Source organism: Heptranchias perlo, chromosome 31 (assembly GCF_035084215.1).
Source record: "Heptranchias perlo isolate sHepPer1 chromosome 31, sHepPer1.hap1, whole genome shotgun sequence".
NCBI lineage: Eukaryota > Metazoa > Chordata > Chondrichthyes > Hexanchiformes > Hexanchidae > Heptranchias > Heptranchias perlo.
This window is the reverse complement of record NC_090355.1, coordinates 26935261-26959024: the sequence shown is the minus strand read 5'-3', so window position 1 is coordinate 26959024 and position 23764 is coordinate 26935261. Positions and strand designations below refer to the sequence as shown.

The window sequence follows — 23764 nt, the reverse complement described above, 5'->3', positions numbered from 1 at the left end:
ACCTACCAGCATTCTTCACAAGACCCCCTCAACTCTCACATACGCCAGACACAACCAAACAGAGGGTCTTTCACAGGTTAATATTGCACGTCTTGAGCAGTAATAAAAGTCCTGTGTGGAAGGACCCTGTAAAATTTCTTCCTAGGAACCTCAGTTCTTTTCAGTGAGAATAAGTGCAGCCAAATTAGACTTGTGACCTTGGAATGTGTCCTTCTGGGCTGACTCAATAAACTCGATTTCACTGCTCAAGAACAGGAAGCTATAGACCACACATGAATAATTTCTGAGCACGGCTCATGCATTTACTCATGTGTTCACTAACATGTGAACAATCAGCGAGAGGGAAATGCCCTTATCTCAGCTCATCAAATATATATGAGGCAAACCGTGCTGGGCTGGAAATTAAAAATTAAAGACATTGCTGCACAAAGTGCTTTCAAACATCAACACAAATTAATACGTACCATCAGAAAAAGCAAGCATCTGACCTGGAAACAAGGTTATTGGGAAGATCAATTTAATAAAATTAGAAAGTTAATATTAACAGCTATCAGCTTGGAGCAAATAGTCAGCTGGTAACTCAACTGAAGCTGGTTCTAAAATAAAGTGTAACGGCAACAACTGTTTCCAATGACAGGCTAAAAAAAAAAGCACAAAATAGAAATCAAGTTTAAATGTCTCAAAAATGTATGGGTGTGCACAATAAATCAAATATTGGCTCCAGTAATTTCTCCCCCCTAAATTCTGTTGATTGAAAATTGTTTGTAGTTCAGAGAATAAACAAACATAAGTACTGCATAGGGGCCAAAGTGGCTTTGCACTCTAACTAATCATACAGTTCAGTACACTATACCTAACACAGCACTGCATAACAATGAGATGCCATTGTTGGTTGAAGTTAATGCCCAAGCAACAATGCAACTACCTGAATGCAAGGCAAGACCCCTTCTGGAACATAAATGCAATGACACTGGTGTCACTAGGGAAGCAGGGAGCCACCTCAGAAGATGGTGCTTGGCTATTTGTCTGGAAACAGCATTGCCAACAAAAAAATGTAAATGGCTGCTACCACTTACGCCTGCTAGTATTTTTGGGCTATGGGTAGGATGAGTGTTTAGCTTCCACTACAGTGATTTTTGCATAGCTGGCCTATACAGACTTTTCCCAGCCATTGATTGAGACTTCAAAACCAACTGGGCATTTCCAGCTGTTTCTGCACTGCCCTCATGGAATCTGCTCCATAATGTAAATGGGGCCGGTTCCACAGCACTAGCAGTATTAAAGAACAGCTGTAAACAGTGCCAAAGTCCAAATCTCTAAAGTCTCCATTTCAAATACAAACATCTGTAATATACATGGCAGTGATACTTTGCTCTAGAACTGCTTGCTCCTACTGTCCTGTTCTCCTTTAAAGAATCACTGAAAAAAACTTGCATATCCCCTGTGGATCTTGTGTCACTGTGACAAACGGCAAGTCTTAAGCCAGTAGTCAAGAATAACAGTAACCTCCCATTTCAACCTGACAATGGTCCCTTCCTCTCCCTTCTCCTCAGCATCTCTCAGTCTATCCGGTCTGTTGCCAAAGTTGCGACTGGTCAGCACTCTCAGCTCACACTAAGCAGAGACTGCTCAACGCAGGCTATTAGTTTCAGTTAGGTACTGACAGCTGGATGCATTGATATTTACTTATTAAGAAAGCACTGCAGTAACATTATACATAATATTTAAAAGAAAGCTGTCATATAGATTGTAACACACCTAAAATGAGAAATTAGACAGAAATCATTATATTGGCTCCCCAATGGCTCAGTAAGCAATAGCCATACAGAGCTGGAAAGTCCAAGAGTTGGTCCAACATAGGTGCTGAGTTATCTATTCTCATCTGGAGCAGTGATAGGGCATTACTATTGACCAGTTTTGGGGGGGGGGGGGGGGAAGAAACGATGTGGAAACAGTAGAACCAAAAGCTCAGGTATCTGCTCCAGATTATTATCCAATATTCCCTGCTGTGAGTGCACACACAGACATCAGGTGAGGTCAGGATTATGCTCAAATGTAACCTCTCCCAAATGCTGGTAAAACAGCCCACTGATCTACTGTCAAATCTCACATGAATAATGGGCACTTGGGCAAGGTACCAGTTGGTGATCAGCTCTCATTGACAATGAGTCCTGCCCACTGTCGTGGTAGTAGGTTTCCTTTAAGATACCAAGGCTCAGGTCAGGGTTGACCCAGTACCTCGCTGCTCTGTGTTACTCAGCTACAGGGCCTATTCTAAATTACAAGAGAAATTCTACTACTGCTACAACAGATATTAAGTTACATAACTACTGCTCAAATACAAATACCATGACTGACTGATAATTAGAGCACTTCAAATATAATATTAAAGGAAATCAGTCAAAAAATATTGATGTAGTTCTGTGCATTTCTCAGTACTGCTTCAGACATCATTTTGGTCACCGACATGCCTAGAAATTCTCATTTACCACTGTACCATTCCACAAAGGATTCCTCCACAGCACAGAATAATCACACAATAAATCCAAATAGCAGACACTGAAATTAAGCTAAAAATATTTTAATCAATAATTATTTTAAGCCTGACATCAGTGAAATCGTGCAACAATCTCCTAATTCAGGAAAAATTCAAATGGAGGGGTGGGGGGGGGGGGGGGGGAAGGAAACATAGGAACAGGAATAGGCCGCTTAGCCCCTTGAGCCTGCGCCGCCAGTCAATGAGATCATGGCTGATCTGTGACCTAACTCCATATACCCAACTTAACCAAAGGTATTAAAAGAATATGGGGCCAACAAAAACCTATCAATCTCAGATTTAAAATTAACAATAGAGCTAGTATCAACTGCCTTTTGCAAAAGAAAGAGAGTTCCAAACTTCTTCAACCCTTTGCATGTAGAAGTGTTTCCTAACTTCACTCCTGAAAGTCCTGGCTCTAGTTTGTAGGCTATGTCTCTTAGTCCTAGACTCCCCAACCAGCAGAAATAGTTTCCCTCTATCTACCCTATCAGTTCCCCTTAATATCTTGAAAACTTCAATCAAATCACCCCTTAATCTTCTAAATTCCAGGGAAAACAACCCTAGTTTGTGTAATCTCTCCTCATAATTTAATCCTTGGAGTCCAGGTATCATTCTAGTAAATCTACGCTGCACTCCCTCCAAGGCCAATACATACTACATAATGTAAGAAAGCCATAGGAAAATTCAGTGGAACAGACAGAGATGGAGACAATGTTAAGGATAACAATTACATGCCAGTACAATAGTCTGACATCAACACTACAAAGCTACAGCTCCATTTATGAAGCTATCTAACTGTAAGACTTTCATTCTGGTTTGCAATTCTTCACACCCCCTCCCACCCCACATATTGTTTTATTTAATATTTTGAAAGTCCTGAACTACATTTTGGGGTGGGAGTGTCAGAATGGAAGTGTATTGCCTGTTTATTGACAAGATAAGAAATTTTCAGTTCAGAAACTAAGGTTACTAGTCGATCACCTGTGGCACTGCACACAGGGAGTCAAGACTAAGTGAAGTATGCAGGTCAAGCAGGGTTAAATTTTACATTTTAAACTGGAACTGTCTGGGAATGTGTGACAAGAGACTGCTTTCAGGGAGGATCAATGCACTGGCCTCTCAGCAATGAGCTATCAGCAATGAAAAGCATGGGGCAGGAATGGGCATGTGGAAGCAGGTGCAATGTATGAAATTTTCTGCTTTTTGCTCAGGGTTTTGGAGATCACAATGAAGATTGATTTACAAATTATGTATTTATGACAATAAATAGAATCCTAAAAAGTTGAAATGGCACAGCATTATTTAAATTTCAGCAGCTGGTCAGAAGTTGCTGCAGAGCCACATATTGCAATCTAGTGCGAAGTTCTCACATTTTCTACACTGCCACCCACTGCTTTTGCACTGGAACTGCATGCCAACTCACAGCCAGAACAGTACCAGTGAAGGGCTTTGCACCCAACATTATCATGACAGGCATCTAACACTGTAAATGCCAATCATAGCACTATCTACAGGTGTTCACAGTCCTGCCAGTAAATGCTGACACTTTTTAAAATGGTTTTTTCCCCATTGATAAAGCCTAACATAGGAGTTTTCAATGCATTTTGAGATAGAATGTTGCAACCCACACAGTTTTAATATAAAGTTTAGAACTGATTTAGGAAGGAGCAATAAATTCTTCATTTTCCAGTGTGGTCACTGGCAAGTCTTTTTTTGGAAAGGCTCAATAAACAATGGGTCCGGTGATACAAAGAAGGAATACAACTTCTCTACCCTGCCTCCCCAAAATCCACACTATTGTCCATCAAAAGACAATCATGCAAATCTGCAGGCATCAATAATTTGAATCTGCTAATTAAATCTATAAGATCAAATAAAGTCTTGCATCCAGTAGGGTCTGTTGCGTCAGACCTTTCAAAGATGCCACCTGAAAAAGTAACCTCAGAGTCATCACACCTCCAACGTGTCACATGTTCAAAAGGCAAAAAATCATTATCGGCTCAAATAAACACTTGTAAATTGTTACTAAATATCCAACCCACCTCTTGCTGCCAAACCTGGGAGCCGGCCAACTAATAGGCACCAGGAATCATCCAGTACACCAAACTCCACATTCCATCCCTAGTCCTACCAAGTCCCATGCTCCCCCTCTGCAATGCCACCGTTCTCCAGAACTAACCCTCAATACTACCAAAGCAGAGCAATCCCAGAACTGCTGCTAAACCCCACATGACCCTCCTTCCACTACTGCTGAACCCACCATGTCCCATCATCTGCATGTGTAACCTTATTTTATAAAGATAACAGATAAAATTAAATTCATAGGTAAGGGAAAATAAACAAGGCCACTCATTTTATGATTTTTACAGAAAAATGGCCAGTTATAAAATTCAATCCCCAAAACACCATAAAAATCCCAGAATGCAATGTAATAAAAATACAATTTGACTTAGTCATTGTAAATCAGGGGCCATGATAATAACATACCGTGTTATTTGACATTACACCTCTGGTTATATATCAGCATATTCTCCAACTCTATATGAACATCACCATGAGATCCAATAATTTTTTTTTTAAAAAGGCACACAATTACCCAGCATACACAGCAAGCAGTACAGAAGTAATTTTTTTTTTAAAACTTCCGTCCGAAAATGAAGTTCAACAAATCTTACATTTTGATAGATCAAAAACTAATTGCATTTTAAGACACACATCAGGACAAAAGTTTAAGCTCATATACATGATGCAAGAGCTACTTAGTTTAGTAAGTACTATTGATTTTAACAAAAATAATTGTGTGGGAAATGCAGTTGAAATTGACTGGGCTCTAAGAAGAGTTTTTGACAATTGTGAAAAGTCAATTTAGCAGAGTTCAATGTCAATATCTCAGTAACAAATGGACTACAGTGGTTTCTCCTCCTCCCCCTCCACCCCAAAATACAAATCAGTACTACAGAACCTAAATGTGTTAGTTATACTTTGTGGAAGAGTTTTAAACACCTGATGGGGATTTTTTTCTTTCAACAGAAGGTGGGAGGGGGAAATATATATTTTTCTTTCATCGACACCAAAATTGCATTCTCTGAAATTGGCTAAAATTCAGCCACAGGCTCAACCAAACTGCCAATATACTGACTACATCACCATTGTGGGTCCATTTATTTCACATACCAGTTGTTTTTGAATTCTAAAACTATTATCCGTTATGGTATGATTAAACAACTGATAAACCCAATTTTGTGTTACCTCCACTCAGTTCAACTCATTTTTTAAAACTATAGTATCACACTATATACTACAGGGAAGTACAAAGTGCCATTTGGAATCTGGGTATTGATGAACATCATCTGGGGTGACAGATGCAGTTCTCAAGTGGGTTGGGCAGACCATTTTAATCATGTGATCCAACTACTGAGCTGTATGATTCTACTGGTTTAGTAGATTGATGAAAGCCACAACTGATACTAGGTGGGACTGCCAAATATCGGCAAGTCACCTGTGATTAATTTGATCTGCCACTTAATTAGAACCATAAGAAAATACCAGAATGAAGACTGGGTGCATTAGGGTGTAAGATTTTAGCAGTCTCTACCTCTCTTTTACAATTTCCATATGGCTCAACTCTCATCTTTTCTGAGGCATTAAGGATGCAATACTGCATAAAGGGTTGGATACAGGTGTTCTATCGCAGACAAGATCCTTTATAAACTATTGCTTACTTGGAAGAATTTTCAAATTATTTGATACAACTTTGTTAAAATAGACAAACTAATATGTTCTATTAAAAAACCTTGATTTTGATGGATAATGTACTGTGTGTACTGTAGTATATAATGTGATCTATATTGTATAAAGATTTGTAAAAATGTGTTGCAAAATTTCTTTATGAAATTCAAAAAGTTAAGCTTTTTTGTAAAAAAATGTTTCAGTAGATTATCCACCATTCTAGTTCTGGTTGGTGACTGAATTAACAAAGAATAGCATACTGCATTAATATTGATTGGACACCTACCTTGTTGGACCACTTGTATGCCTGCAAAAGCTGGCTGTACAGGGGAGTTTTATCCTGCACTGGATCAAGGCTCAATAGGCCACTGTTGTGGAGTGGGTGACTCTCTGATGGTCGCCCCACCAGGTTACTCAGACGTTCCAACTCACTGAAAATCAAAAGCAACAGTAGCCATCAGTCACCAGCTCTAAAGTACAAATACATGCAAGGTCATTCTTATTTCAATAAATACATTCAGAAAAATAATTTTAAAAACCTTCCAGATCAATTAACCAGATGAAGAATAATATCAACTGATCTTCAGAATTTGGTGGGATTGTCAAATGTCAACTTCTTGTGGATATGTAGAAAAACACAATTACAGCACTGACATCACCAAATTTGGGAGAGGGGAGAAAAAGAATAGAATACATACAGAAAGAGAGAGGGAGATACAGAAAGAATTGCAGTGGGAAAGGAGTAGGAAAACAGTTACAGGGAAAAATAACTTTTTTTGTCCATGAGATGTAATCCTAAACCTATCAGATATAGCATCCTTGCATATATAAAATGCATTCTACATTACATGGTTTCAACTTCTCTCATTATAAAATAGTCCATCCTCTGACTCTCAGTGATTATGTTAAAATAGTTAATTCTCCAGCACAGATGTTACCACATCAACTGCCCAAAAATACCTTGATCATGGTCCACCGTGAAGCAATTTTTTTAATGCAGCTGGGGTTCTTTTTGCTCTCATTAGGTTAGGATATCCGTGCTGAGAACACTTCACACATTTTGTGTCTCATGTCAAAGCAAGCACTAGCTGTAAAGCATCTTACATGTAATGCAAAGTTTCCTCTCCTCTATTCCAACCTCACTCAGAAAAAACACCCTAATGGCACCAATCCGACGAGTTTGTTCACTACACGAGCCGTGGCTTCTCCAACTGAGACCAACAATTTAATGCAAACGTGTGCATTCTGATCTGTTTTGTGCCATGAAATCAAACATACTGAATTCGGAGTTGAGACTGCACAAACCTATTTCACATAGGTTCTTCCAGCCGGTGCAGACGGGATACTTATTCCATCAAACAAAGGTTAACAGGTGATGTTTTTAAACTCACCGTGGGTCCTAATTGTCTTGTTAGGAATTAGGATTAAGAACTTTGCTAATGTTCCTCTTCACAGTCCAAGGGTACTAAGCCTTGTAGAATCCCGACTGCCATCCTGGCTGAAGTCAGCTAATTCAGCAGGGACAGGAAATCTAACGAGGATTTTCTGGTCAATTACAGAACTTGCTGGAGCTGGGCATCTCACGGCTTACGCCATTAGTTAGACTTTTTCCTGCACCCTTCAGCTCAAAAAGATTTTGCTAGAAGGGCGAGATGATAATGGTGTAGCAAGAGCAACAGGGCATCTGGAACCTCAGTGAACGGCAGGACCAACAGTGCATCTCCTTAACCAATGAGATTTAAGGATTGAGAAATAAACCGAGGAACGGCTGAGAAGGAGGGTGAATTGGAGTCAAATCAGGTACAGAAAGAGAAATAGAGGGGAAAAGATTGCATCGGGAGAGAGATAGCAAAAGCAAAAAAAAAATTAAAATTTTAAAAAAGTCTAAAGGAATGAGACGCCACAGTTTAAATTGTTCAATTTCTGGGCCAGAGAGGTTGATTTGCACTGCATTAACAATTATCACGCTGTTAATTACCAGACTTAACTTTGTGGCGAGTTGAATGGTCAATTAGTGTGCAAATCCAGCAAGTTCTTAAAAGTAACAGGGCTGTTAAGGACGAGATGCCATTTGTGCGAAGCAAACGGCCGAGTGGCGTGAATCGACCAGGAAGTTCTGGAGATTCACAACTCGCGTCATACCTCTTAATCGCCTGAACTTGCTGGTCAATTTGCACATTAATAACGACATGCATCGTTCACGCACCACTATTTTTCTAGCAAGTTCTGGTCCAATGATTCAAAACATTAAAAATTTGTGTAAAGGGCATGGTAAATACTGATTGCACTGTTAGAAACCTTAAAAAGTAACAATTACTCCCATGGGGAGGATACGGCAAAGAAGAAAGAACTTGCATTTATAAGGCGCCATTCAGGATGCCCCAGTGAAGTACTTCTGAAGTGTAGCCACTGTTATAATGTGGGAAATATGTCAGCCAATTTGCACACAGCAAGATCCCACAAGCAGCAATGAGATAAATGACCAGATCATCTGTTTTAAATGGTAGTTGAGGGATAAATGATGGCTAGAACACCGGCAAAACTCCACTGCTCTTCTTCAAAATATAGTGTCATTTGGCTCTTTTACATCCATCTACGAGGGCAGAGGGGCCTCGGTTTAACATCTCACCCTAAAAGGCAGCACCTCCAACAGTGCAGCACTCCCTCAGTACTGCAATGAAATGTCAGCCCAGATTAGGTGCTCAAGTCTCTGGAGCAGCACATGCTCCCCCCAGCTTCTGACTCAGAGGCAAGAGAGCTACCACGGAGTCAAGACAAGTGACAAAACTGGAGATTCAAATGTTATGAATACAGTTTTTACAGCTGCCTTAGTGTTATTTTATTCCTTTTACTACAACTGCCATTTTTAAAAACATTATTACACCCAGATGGTCACATATTCAAAGTTTTGTATGAAAACAAATAAATATCAAATTAAATTTGGCCACTCTCACTCCTAGCCTCAGGTCTTTAGAAAAAGCAGGAGCTCAACATTTCACTAGATAAACGTATCAAACTACATGATCCTATCCTCACCCGGGTTCCACAGGCGTGCAGGAATCAGAAGACAGAGAACAGAAGTAAAGCCCTGGCTGATTTTGCCTTCCTTAGCCAAAGGGTACTGATGACTGCTGTAGCACACCCACCACTACACCGGCCGAAATAAGCTAATTTGCCCTCAACAGCGATCACATCGAGGGCTACTCTGCTCTGTACAATTCAACACTGGACTGGAGGATTGCAAATGTAATACCCCTTTGAAAAAAGGAGGGATAAACTGAGCAATTACAGGCCAGTCAGCCTAACATCAGTGGTGGGGAAACTTTTAGAGACAATAATCCAGGACAAAATTAATTGGCACTTGGAAAAGTATGGGCTAATAAATGAAAGTCACATAGATTTGGAAAGGAAAATAGTGTTTGACTAACTTGATTGAGTTCTTTGATGAAGAAACGGAGACGGTGATGAGGGTAGTGCAGTTGATGTTGTGTATGTGGACTTTCAAAAGGCATTTGATAATGTACCACATAATAGACTTGTTAGCAAAATTAAAGCTCATGGGATTAAAGGGACAGTGGCAGTGCGGATACAAAATTAGCTAGGGGACAGAAAACAGAATAGTGGAGAGCGGTTATTTTTCCAGGGCGGAGGGAACTGTACAGTGGTGTTCCCCTGGGTTAGTATTAGGACCACTGCTCTTTTTAATATATTAATGACCTGGACTTGGGTATAGAAGGTATAATTTCAAAGTTTGCAGATGAGATGAAACTCGGAAATGTAGCAAACAATGTGGAAGATAGTAACAGACTTCCCAAGGGCAGACACAGGCACATAGAATCATAGAAAGATTACAGTACAGAACGAGGCTCTAAGCAAGAGCAATTCAGCAATTCCACTCCTCCGCCCGATCCCCGTAGCCCTGCAAATTTTTTCCTTTCAAGTACTTATCCTGTTCCCTTTTGCAGGCCATGACTGAATCTGCCTCCACCGCCTCAGGCAGTGCATTCCAGATCCTAACCACTCACGGTGTAAAAATGTTTTTCCTCATGTCACCTTTGGTTCTTTTGCCAATCACCTTAAATCTATGTCCTCTGGTTCTTGACCCATCCGCCAATGGGAGCAGTTTCTCTCTATCTACTCTGTCCAGACCCTTCATGATTTTGAATACCTCTATCAAATCTCCTCATAACCGTCTCTGTTGCAAGGAGAACAACCCCAGCTTCTCCAATCTATCCATGTCACTAAGGCCCCTCATCCCTGGAATCATTCTAGTAAATGTCTTCTGCAACCTCTCTAAGGCCTTCACATCTTTCCTAAAGTGCGGTGCCCAGAACTGGAAGCAATACTCCAGTTGTGGCCGAACCAGCGTTTTGTAAAGGTTCATCATGACTTCCATACTTTTGTACTCTATGCCTCAATTTATAAAGCCCAGGATCCCGTATGCTCTTTTAACCGCTTTCTCAACCTGTCCTGCCACCTTCAACGATTTGTGCATATATACCCCCAGATCTCTCTGTTCCTGTACCCCTTTTAGAATTGTGCCCTTTAGTTTATATTGCCTCGCCTCGTTTTTCCTACCAAAATGTATCACTTCGCATTTTTCTGTGTTAAATTTCATCTGCCACGTGTCCGCCCATGCCACCAGCCTGTCTATATCCTCTCGATTTCTATCGCTATCCTCTCACTGTTTACTACCCTTCCAAGTTTTGTGCCATCTGCAAATTTGGAAATGGTGCCCTGTACACCCAAGTCATTAATATATATCAAGAAAAGCAGTGGTCACAGCACCGACCCCTGGGGAACACCACTGTACTTCAGTCCAAAAAACAACCGTTCACCACTACTCTCTGTATCCTGTCACTTGGCCAATTCTGTATCCATCTTGCTACTGACCCCTTTATTCCATGGGCCGCAATCTTGAAGATAAGCCTACCAAGCGGCAACTTATCAAACGCCTTTGGAAAGTCCATATACAGCAACCGCATTGCCCTCATCTACCCTCTCTGTTACCTCATCAAAAAACTCTATCAGGTTAGTTAAACACGATTTGCCTTTAACAAATCCATGCTGCCTTTCCCTAACCAAGTCACACTCATCCAAGTGACTGTTAATTCTGTCCCGGATTATCGTTTCTAAAAGTTTCCCCACCACTGAAGTTAAACTGACTGGCCTAGAGTTGCTGGGTTTATCCTTACACCCTTTTTTGAACAAGGGTGTAACATTTGTAATTCTCCAGTCCTCTGGCACCACCCCCGTCTCTACGGATGTTTAGAAGATTATGGCCAGTACCTCCGCAATTTCCACCCTTACTTCCCTCAGCAACCTAGGATGCATCCCATCCAGACCGGGTGACTTATCTACTTATGTACAGCTAGCCTTTCAAGTACCTCTTCTTTGTCAATTTTTAGCCCATCCAGTATCTCAACTATATCTTCCTTTACTGAGACTCTGGTAGCATCTTCTTCCTTGGTAAAGACAGATGCAAAGTACCATTTAGTACCTCGGCCATCCCCTCTGCCTCCATGAGTAGATTTCCTTTATGGTCCCTAATCGGTCCCACCCCTCCTCTTACTACCCACTTACATGCCCATAGAAGACTTTTGGATTCCCTTTTATGTTGGCCACCAGTCTATTCTCATACTCTCTCTTTGCCCCTCATTTCCTTTTTCCCCACCCCTCTGAACTTTCTATATGCTGCCTGGTTCTCACTTGTGTTGTGTTATCAACCTGACATTTGTCATACGCCCCTTTTTTCCGTCTCATCTTACTCACTATTTCTTTTCTCATCCAGGGAGTTCTGGCTTTAGTTGCCCTACCTTTCTGCCTCGTGGGAATGTGCCTAGACTGTACCTGAACTATCTCCTGGTAGATGAAATTTATTGCAGAGAAGTGTGAAGTGATACATTTTGGTAGGAAGAATGAGGAGAGACAATATAAACTAAATGGTACAATTTTAAAGAAGGTGCAGAAACACAGAGACCTGGGAGTGCGCATACACAAATCTTTGAAGGTGGCAGAACAAGTAAAAATGGCTGTTAAAAAGGCATATATGTGATCCTGGGCATTATTAATAGAGGAACAGAGTGCAAAAGCAAGGAAGTTTTGCTAAACTTTTATAAAACACTGTTAGGCCTCAGCTGGAGTATTGTGTTTAATTCTGGGCACCATACTTTAGGAAGGATGTCAAGGCCTTAGAGAGGGTGCAGAAGAGATTTACTAGAATGGTACCAAGGATGAGGGACTTCAGTTAGGTGGAGAGATTGGAGAAACTGGGGTTGTTCTCCTTAGAACAGAGAAGGTTATGGGGAGATTTGATAGAGGTGTTCAAATTATGCAGGGTTTTGATAGAGTAAATGAGGAGAAACCGCTTTCAGTTGCAGAAGGGTTGGTAACCAGAGAACACAGATTTAAGGTGATCGCCTCTGGCTCTTTTGCCGACAAAAGGGAAAAAATTTACAGGGCTGAGGGAAAGAGCAGGGGAATGGGACTAATTGGATAGCTCTTTCAAAGAGTCAGCACAGGCATGATGGGCTGAACGGCAGTACCTACTATGATACTATATGACATGATAACGCACTTGGCAGTTACTGAGCCGGTTACTTTTCTCATCACAATGGGACAGTCAGCTGCTCAGGGGTCATTCTGTCTACGTAACATTATACACAATCTACATTGGTGCTCTTTGGCACTCTGTGTACTTTGTAGTTAACTAGAGGGAAATTATTGTGCCCCGGAGGGAAGCCATGCTCAAAAGGAGCAAGGGTCAAGGATTAGGTGCTAGGGGGTTGCTACCCTATGTGTCAGACCCTTCGAGCATAGATACCCTCCCTCCTCCTCTCGCTAGGAGCACTGAATTTATCCTTAGATTCCATCTCAATTTATAGAAAAATTTTCTATTCCTAGAATAAAATTAAAATGCCAATAGGTCTTGGATGCATTAAAATTTCCACTCCCATCTGCTCCAAATGATTGAAAACAAAATGGAAACTTATTTTTAACCTCAACATCATCTGAGATTACAGTACAGCACAAGAAGCCATGATTTCTTTTTATATTCATTCATGGGATGTGGGTGTCGCTGGCGAGGCCGGCATTTATTGCCCATTCTTAACTACCCTTGAGAAGGTGGTGGTGAGCCGCCTTCTTGAACCGCTGCAGTCCGTGTGGTGAAGGTTCTCCCACAGTGCTGTTAGGAAGGGAGTTCCAGGATTTTGACCCAGCGACGACGAAGGAACAGCGATATATTTCCAAGTCGGGATGGTGTGTGACATGGAGGGGAACGTGCAGGTGTTGTTCCCATGTGCCTGCTGCTCTTGTCCTTCTAGGTGGTAGAGGTCGCAGGTTTGGGAGGTGCTGTCGAAGAAACCTTGGCGAGTTGCTGCAGTGCATCCTGTGGATGGTACACACTGCAGCCACAGTGCGCTGGTGGTGAAGGGAGTGAATGTTTAGGGTGGTGGATGGGGTGCCAATCAAGCGGGCTGCTTTGTCCTGGATGGTGTCGAGCTTCTTAAGTGTTGTTGCAGCTGCACTCATCCAGGCAAGTGGAGAGTATTCCATCACACTCCTGACTTGTGCCTTGCAGATAGTGCAAAGGCAAGTCACTCGTCGCAGAATACCCAGCCTCTGACCTGCTCTCGTAGCCACAGTATTTATATGGCTGGTCCAGTTAAGTTTCTGGTCAATGGTGACCCCCAGGATATTGATGGTGGGGGATTCGGCGATGGTAATGCGTTGAATGTCATGGGGAGGTGGTTAAACTCTCTCTTGTTGGAGATAGTAATTGCCTGGCGCGAATGTTACTTGCCATTTATCAGCCCAAGCCTGGATGTTATCCAGGTCTTGCTGCATGCGGGCACACACTGCTTCATTATTTGAGGGGTTGCGAATGGAACTGAACACTGCAATCATCAGCGAACATCCCCATTTCTGACCTTATGATGGAGGGAAGGTCATTGATGAAGCAGCTGAAGATGGTTGGGCCTAGGACACTGCCCTCAGGAACTCCTGCAGCAATGTCCTGGGGCTGAGATGATTGGCCTCCAACAACCACTACCATCTTCCTTTGTGCTAGGTATGACTCCAGCCACTGGAGAGTTTTCCCCCTGATTCCCATTGATTTCAATTTTACTAGGGCTCCTTGGTGCCACACTCGGTCAAATGCTGCCTTGATGTCAAGGGTAGTCACTCTCACCTCACCTCTGGAATTCAGCTCTCTTGTCCATGTTTGGACCAAGGCTGTAATGAGGTCTGGAGCCGAGTGGTCCTGGCGGAACCCAAACCGAGCATCGGTGAGCAGGTTATTGGTGAGTAGGTGCCGCTTGATAGCACTGTCGATGACACCTTCCATCACTTTGCTGATGATTGAGAGTAGACTGATGGGGCGGTAATTAGCCGGATTGGATTTGTCCTGCTTTTTGTGGACAGGACATACCTGGGCAATTTTCCACTTTGTCGGGTAGATGCCAGTGTTGTAGCTGTACTGGAATAGCTTGGCTAGAGGCGCAGCTAGTTCTGGAGCACAAGTCTTCAGCACTGCAACCGGGATGTTGTCAGGGCCCATAGCCTTTGCTGTATCCAGTGCACTCAGCCGTTTCTTGATATCACGTGGAGTGAATCGAATTGGCTGAAGACTGGCTGATGGTGGGGATATCGGAAGGAGGCCGAGATGGATCGTCCACTCGGCACTTCAGGCTGAAGATGGTTGCAAACGCTTCAGCCTTGTCTTTTGCACTCACGTGCTGGACTCTGCCATCATTGAGGATGGGGATGTTTACAGAGCCTCCTCCTCCAGTTAGTTGTTTTAATTGTCCACCACCATTCATGACTGGATGTGGCAGGACTGCAGAGCTTTGATCTGATCCGTTGGTTGTGGAATCGCTTGGGGCTCTGTCTGTAGCATGTTGCTTCCGCTGTTTAGCATGCATGTAGTCCTGAGTTGTAGCTTCACCAGGTTGGCACCTCATTTTTAGGTATGCCTGGTGCTGCTCCTGGCATGCTCTTCTACACTCCTCATTGAACCAGGGTTGATCCCCTGGCATGTTGGTAATGGCAGAGTGAGGAATATGCCAAGCAATGAGGTTACAGATTGTGCTGGAATACAATTCTGCTGCTGCTGATGGCCCACAGCGCCTCATGGATGCCCAGTTTTGAGCTGCTATATCTGTTCTGAATCTATCCCATTTAGCATGGTGATAGTGCCACAGAACATGTTGGATGATGTCCTCAGTGCAAAGACGGGACTTCGTCTCCACGAGGACTGTGCGGTGGTCACTCCTACCAATACTGTCATGGACAGATGCATTTGCGACAGGTAGATTGGTGAGGACGAGGTCCTGTTGGTTCACTCACCACCTGCCGCAAGCCCAGTCTGGCAGCTATGTCCTTCAGGACTCGGCCAGCTCAGTCAGTAGTGGTGCTACCGTGCCACCCTTGGTGATGGACATTGAAGTCCCCCACCCAGAGTACATTCTATGCCCTTGCTACCCTCAGTGTTTCCTCCGAGTGATGTTCAACATGGAGGAGGACTGATTCAACAGCTGAGGGAGGACGGTAGGTGGTAATCAGCAGGAGGTTTCCTTGCCCATGTTTGACCTGATGCCATGAGATTTCATGGGGTCCAGAGTCATTGTTGAGGACTCCCAGGGCCACTGCCTCCTGACTGTATATCACTGTACCGCCACCTCTGGTCAGTCTGTCCTGCCAGTGGTACAGGACATACCCAGGGACGGTGATGGACGAGTCAGGGACGTTGGCTGAAAGGGATGATTCTGTGAGTATGGCTATGGCTAGTCTGTGGGACAGCTCTCCCAATTTTTGCACAAGTCCCCAGATGTTAGTGAGGAGGACCTTGCAGGGTCGACTGGGCTTGGTTTGCCTTTGTCGTGTCCGGTGCCTAGTGGTCCGATGCCGGGTGGTCTGTCCGGTTTTATTCTTATAGCGAGATTTTACAACTGAGTGGCTTGCTAGGCCATTTCAGAGGGCAATTAAGAATCAACCACATTCCTGTGGGTCTGGAGTCACATGTAGGCCAGACCGGGTAAGGACAACAGGTTTCCTTCCCTAAAGGGCATTAGTGAACCAGATTGGTTTTTACGACAATCCAGTAGTTTCATGGCCTCCATTACATATACTAGTATTTTATTTAATTAATTGAATTTAAATTCCCCGTGGTGAGATATGAACTCATGACTCCGGATTATTAATCCAGGCCTCTGGATTACTAGTCCAGTAACATAACCACTATGCTACCGTACCCTATATGAGCCCATTCATCAAAGAGTTCCATATATAGTTGTTGCAGTGAAGTCGCTTAAATGAGCACTAACTACTTGTAGAGAAATTCAAGGAAAAGCTGCAAGAAATAAATGCTTTCAGTAATACAACCACAAGGATTAGTGAACTTTTTAATCCATAGGCCTGTGCAACTTTCCCTGATTTTACCCTAACAGAAGCATTTTAAAAATTAGACTCAAATAAAAAATAATTCCAAGATAGGCTTTAAAAGTGTTACCCAAGTCTCCCCTTAATCTAACAATGCTGTCATTAGGGTCATATTGGTGTCAATACACAATAGGGCAAATCATACTTAAGATAACATCCTTTAAAGTTCTGCCAATACCCTTCTTAATTCGCCACATCAAATTTCTCTCACCACAAGTACTTCATCCTAGTGTGATCTGCCACAAAAATATTTCCTCCAGACAACTCAAATTTTGAAGCACCGAATCTAGAATTACATTCCTAGGTGTTTTTCTTGGTTTAACTTGACATGGTACCAACCCTAGCCCCCATCCCCACCCCAAGAGCTCTACCTCTGCAACCTGGGAAACTCCCACTCATTTACCTCTACCCTATAAATCACAATGTGGAGATGCCAGTGATGGACTGGGGTTGACAATTGTAAACAATTTTACAACACCAAGTTATAGTCCAGCAATTTTATTTTAAATTCACAAGCTTTCGGAGGCTACCTCCTTCCTCAGGTGAACGATGTGGAAAAATTTTTCCACATCGTTCACCTGAGGAAGGAGGTAGCCTCCGAAAGCTTGTGAATTTAAAATAAAATTGCTGGACTATAACTTGGTGTTGTAAAATTGTTTACAACTATAAATCACAGTCACCTGCAAAGTACTTCACAAAGCATGAAAGAAACCTGGAAATCGACATAGACAGCTGGAAAATGGATAAAGAGGTTTAAGGCTGTAAACCTCCACACACAGCAGAATGCAAAGGACCAACACAAAAATCACCCACCAAATAAACCCAACTCATAAGCTTCATAGGTTCCACCTCATTGTGACAGAGAAATGCTGGAGTGGGAGTGGCCAAATAAAACACTCCTTCACATATTTTGGTCAAGTCCAGCAACCAATAGATCTCGACAGTAATTCATGAGACTACAAAGACAATGAACAAACTTGCAATCCCCCAGATCAGGCTGCAAACTTGCTCAGACTGCTCACAAAGGGCAGAAAATTTCCTGCAATAAACAAATCATAAGACCATAAGAGATAGGAGCAGGAGTAGGCCATTCGGCCCCTCGAGCCTGCTCCGCCATTCAACGAGATCATGGCTGATCTGATTTTTACCTCAAATCCACTTTCCCGCCTTTTCCCCATATCCTTTGCCTCCCTTGCTGATCAAAAATTTGTCTAACTCAGCCTTGAATGTATTCAATGACTCAGCCTCCACAGCTTCTTGGGGTAAAGAATTCCAAAGATTCACGACCCTCTGGGAGAAGAAATTCCTCCTCATTTCCGTCTTAAAACGGGCGACCCCTTATTCTGAGACTATGCCCCCTAGTTTTAGATTCCCCCATGAGGGGTAACATCCTCTCAGCATCTAACCTATCGAGTTCCCTCAGAATCTTGTATGTTTCAATAAGATCTCCTCTCATTCTTCTAAACTCCAATGAGTATAGACCCAACCTGTTCAATCTTTCCTCATAAGACAACCCTTCCATACCCGGAATCAACCTAGTGAACCTTCTCTGAACTGCCTCCAATGCAAGAATGTCCTTCCTTAAATAAGGGCACCAGAACTGTACGCAGTACTCCAGGTGTGGTCTCACCAGCACCCTGTGCAGTTGTAGCATGACTTCCCTGCTTTTATGCTCAATCCCCCTAGAAATAAAGGCCAATATTCCATTTGCCTTCCAGATTACTTGCTGCACCTGTATGTTGACTTTGTGTTTCATGTACGATGACACCCAGATCCCTCTGTACCGCAGCATTTTGTAGTATTTCTCCATTCAAATAATATTTTGCTTTTTAATTTTTCCCCCCAAAGTGGATGACTTCACATTTTCCCACATTATATTCCATCTGCCAAATTTTTGCCAATTCGCTTAACCTGTCAATATCCCTTTGCAGACACTGTGTCCTCATCGCAACTTGCGTTTCCACCTATCTTTGTATCATCAGCAAATTTGGCCACAAGACACTCTGTTCCTTCATCCAAGTCATTGTAAATAGTGGAGGCCCCAGCACTGAGCCCTGCGGCATCCCATTAGTTACAGATTGCCATTTTGAAAATGACCCTTTTATCTCGACTCTTTGTTTTCTGTCAGTTAGCCAATCCTCTATCCGTGCCAGTATATTACCCCAAACACCATGAGCTCTTATCTTGTGCAGTAATCTTTTATGTAGCACCTTATTGAATGCCTTTTGGAAATCCAAATATACTGCATCCATTGGTTCCCTTTTATCCACCCTGCCCGTTACTTCCTCAAAGAACTCTAATTAATTTGTCAGACACGATTTCCCCTTCATAAAACCATGTTGACTCTCCTTGATTGTATTATGCATCTCCAAATGTCCTGCTACTACTTCCTTAATAATGGATTCTAGCATTTTAAATCAACGTCTCTCCTTGTTAACAGCCAAAAAACATATTCAGACTGCGGCAAATCTGGAACGGGTGAAGTACAGCCACCACCTGGAACTGGAGAAAATACTTAGAGGTCGGCAGCAAGAGGTTGGACTCACCACCAGAACCACTTTGTTTCCACTACTACAAATCAATTAAACCTACTTGATTAAACCAGCACTGGCACAAAGAACTACAACAGGTCTTGTGCCAGTGCAAATTCAGATGCTTGCCAAAATAAACTGGCAATCAGCTACATGATCCAAATTCACACTGATGTACCACCCATAATATAGATATAAGAATATAGATATATAGAATGATAACCGGACTTCAAGGGTTAAGTGACGAGGAGAGATTACACAAATTGGGGTTGTATTCTCTAGAGTTTCGAAGGTTAAGGGGTGATCTGATTGAAGTTTATAAGATATTAAGGGGAACCGATAGGGTGGATAGAGAGAAACTATTTCCGCTGGTTGGGGATTCTAGGAGTAGGGGGCACAGTCTAAAAATTAGAGCCAGACCTTTCAGGAGCGAGATTAGAAAACATTTCTACAGACAAAGGGTGGTAGAAGTTTGGAACTCTCTTCCACAAACAGCAATTGATACTAGCTCAATTGCTAAATTTAAATCAGAGATAGATAGCTTTTTGGCAACCAAAGGTATTAAGGGATATGGGCCAAAGGCAGGTATATGGAGTTATATCACAGATCAGCCATGATCTTATCAAATGGCAGAGCAGGCACGAGGGGCTGAATGGCCTACTCCTGTTCCTATGTTCCTAGATAGATATATTATACACACACACACAAATATACAGGCAGCTGGTGCATAATTCAACTGCTAAATAATTAATTAGCAATACTTAAGCTGTGCCTATATATTTCTCCAGGATTTATACAAACCTTCTTTCATGCATATACTGCTAAAAAAAAGTTTGGGATTTATGGTTTCAATTGTATAAAATAATTCCCATTCAAAAAGAGATAAAACAAACTGAAAGCAGTGAGTTTCCATGCAGAGTAACTACTCCTAAGCTAATAGCTATGTACACTGTACATCATGCCCAAAACTAGTGCAACACAACAGTTGCATATTTGGGAGGAGCAGATAAAGGAGACAATATAAATCAATATTAGTACTTATATGACCTGTCTGCACTCTTCAAGTCTGGATTCTGTCTACATGACCAACATGAATGTAAGTAGAGGTCAGCTGGATGGAGATACAAACTCACATTCCTGGAATTGCCTCTGGACCTCAATGTCTATAATAATAGTAAACAATTTTACAACACCAAGTTATAGTCCAGCAATTTTATTTTAAATTCACAAGCTTTCGGAGATTTTCTCCTTCCTCAGGCAAATGTTTCAAGATCTCCTTGAAGCCTACGCATTTATACATATTGAACAATAATACATGGTGTTTACAGACTACCCCTGCAACTGCCCGTTGCCAAGGCAATCACCGTGTTCAGACAGAGAGTTGTTACCTGCAGAACCTCCGAATACACATTCAACAAAAAAACAAACAGGGAAAAAAAAACAGAGAAAAAAAAAACACAGAGAGAGGCAGAAACATCCGGAAGGCAGAGAGAGCCAGCAAATGACCCATTATATTAAAAACAGATAACATTTGTTCGCTGGTGGGGTAACGTGTAGCGTGACATGAACCCAAGATCCCGGTTGAGGCCGTCCTCATGGGTGCGGAACTTGGCTATCAATTTCTGCTCGACGATTTTGCGTTGTCGTGTGTCTCGAAGGCCGCCTTGGAGTACGCTTACCCGAAGGTCGGTGGATGAACGTCCATGACTGCTGAAGTGTTCCCCGACTGGGAGGGAACCCTCCTGTTTGGCGATTGTTGCGCGGTGTCCGTTCATCCGTTGTCGCAGCGTCTGCATGGTCTCGCCAATGTACCATGCTCTGGGGCATCCTTTCCTGCAACGTATGAGGTAGACAACGTTGGCTGAGTCACAGGAGTATGAACCATGCACCTGGTGGGTGGTGTCATCTCGTGTGATGGTGGTATCTGTGTCGATGATCTGGCATGTCTTGCAGAGGTTACCGTGGCAGGGTTGTGTGGCGTCGTGGACGCTGTTCTCTTGAAAGCTAGGTAGTTTGCTGCGAACGATGGTCTGTTTGAGGTTGGGTGGCTGTTTAAAGGCGAGTAGTGGAGGTGTGGGGCTGGCCATAGCGAGGTGTTTGTCCTCATTGATGACATGTTGAAGGCTGCGGAGAACATGGCGTAGTTTCTCCGCTCCGGGGAAGTACTGGACGACAAAGGGTACTCTGTTGGTTGCGTCCCGTGTTAGTCTCCTGAGGAGGTCTATGCGATTTTTTGCTGTTGCCCGTCGGAACTGTCGATCGATGAGTCGAGCGTCATATCCCGTTCTAAGAACGGGATATGACGCTCGACTCATCGATCGACAGTTCCGACGGGCAACAGCAAAAAATCGCATAGACCTCCTCAGGAGACTAACACGGGACGCAACCAACAGAGTACCCTTTGTCGTCCAGTACTTCCCCGGAGTGGAGAAACTACGCCATGTTCTCCGCAGCCTTCAACATGTCATCAATGAGGACAAACACCTCGCTATGGCCATCCCCACACCTCCACTACTCGCCTTTAAACAGCCACCCAACCTCAAACAGACCATCGTTCGCAGCAAACTACCTAGCTTTCAAGAGAACAGCGTCCACGACGCCACACAACCCTGCCACGGTAACCTCTGCAAGACATGCCAGATCATCGACACAGATACCACCATCACACGAGATGACACCACCCACCAGGTGCATGGTTCATACTCCTGTGACTCAGCCAACGTTGTCTACCTCATACGTTGCAGGAAAGGATGCCCCAGAGCATGGTACATTGGCGAGACCATGCAGACGCTGCGACAACGGATGAACGGACACCGCGCAACAATCGCCAAACAGGAGGGTTCCCTCCCAGTCGGGGAACACTTCAGCAGTCATGGACATTCATCCACCGACCTTCGGGTAAGCGTACTCCAAGGCGGCCTTCGAGACACACGACAACGCAAAATCGTCGAGCAGAAATTGATAGCCAAGTTCCGCACCCATGAGGACGGCCTCAACCGGGATCTTGGGTTCATGTCACGCTACACGTTACCCCACCAGCGAACAAATGTTATCTGTTTTTAATATAATGGGTCATTTGCTGGCTCTCTCTGCCTTCCGGATGTTTCTGCCTCTCTCTGTGTTTTTTTTTTCTCTGTTTTTTTTTTCCCCTGTTTGTTTTTTTGTTGAATGTGTATTCGGAGGTTCTGCAGGTAACACCTCTCTGTCTGAACACGGTGATTGCCTTGGCAACGGGCAGTTGCAGGGGTAGTCTGTAAACACCATGTATTATTGTTCAATATGTATAAATGCGTAGGCTTCAAGGAGATCTTGAAACATTTGCCTGAGGAAGGAGAAAATCTCCGAAAGCTTGTGAATTTAAAATAAAATTGCTGGACTATAACTTGGTGTTGTAAAATTGTTTACAATTGTCAACCCCAGTCCATCACCGGCATCTCCACATCTATAATAATAGGAAGACACAATTACAGTTCAGTTTATCTCTTGTTTATAAAGTTGAAGGTGTTTTGCAACTGCTGAGCACTGAAACTCCTAAGCTCCAATTTCATAGAATCGTTACAGCACAGGAGGCCATTCAACCCATCGAGCCCATGCTGACTCTTTGTAAGAGCAATCCAGTTAGTCCCATTCCCTCACTTTTTCCCCATAGCCCTACAAATTTTTTGCCCTTCAAGTATTTATCCATTTCCTTTTTGAAAGCCACTACTGAATCTACTTCCACCACCCTTTCAAGCAGCACTTTCCAGATCATAACTACTCACTGCGTAAAAAAGTTTATCCTCATGTCGCCTTTGGTTCTTTTGCCAATCACCTTAAATCTGTGTCCTCTGGTTCATAACCTTTCCGCCAATGGGAAGTTTCTCTTTATTTACTTTATCTAAACCCTTCACCCTAAATCTTTTGTTAAATCTGCAACTACATTAGGAAATCTGAGCAACTGAAACACTCCTTCTGAAAAAGTCTGGCTCTGCAGCCACAGCTCGAAATTCAAAGTTCTCGTTTCAAAACTCTCAGCGTCCGACTTACTTCAGGTCCCTGTTGACAGCATGAAGGTTCTCCTGAAAGTCGCTGATGAACGCTTTCTCCCTGCCCTCCAGAGTCTCTTTGTTCTTCATCCCATCCTTCAGACTGTCAAAGACACGGGTGACACTTGAGCGAAGCTGCTGGATAGCGTTGATCGCGTGAGCGAAAGCATCCAGATTTATCCCAACACTCAAAGTATCCGCCATCTTCCCGCCGCTGCCTGGCGACAGCTTCGGAGCGCATTAATGACGAACGCCACGAAAAAGGGGACGCCGTGTGATGACGCAACGGAGGAGTTTGGGATATGTAGTATTGCACTGGCGAGGGGGGACTACAATTCCCAGAATGCAGCGCGGCGACTATTATCCCCGGGGCCATTCGAAGTGCCTCGTGCCGTGCAACACCGAAGGGAAATGCAACATTTACCGCACAGTTCAGTGTTTACTCACAAATATCACAGAAGCTTGTGTGTCAGACTGGGCAAGTGCCCTCGCTGTTTGGT

General features: G+C 43.1%; 1 protein-coding gene across 3 annotated transcripts in view; it reads right to left on the bottom strand.

The window, feature by feature from the left end:
* Positions 1–23491, bottom strand: part of med27 (mediator complex subunit 27) — a 229476-nt gene extending 205985 nt beyond the window's left edge. For all 3 annotated transcript variants that reach the window (XM_067969790.1, XM_067969791.1, XM_067969792.1), the window contains exons 1-2: positions 23266–23491; positions 6555–6699 (exon numbers count right to left, since the gene is read on the bottom strand). In XM_067969790.1, coding sequence (XP_067825891.1) covers positions 6555–6699; positions 23266–23468 — 348 coding nt within the window. In that variant the 5' untranslated portion in view covers positions 23469–23491. The remainder of the gene's footprint in view (positions 1–6554; positions 6700–23265) is intronic.
* Positions 23492–23764: the final 273 nt, after the last annotated feature.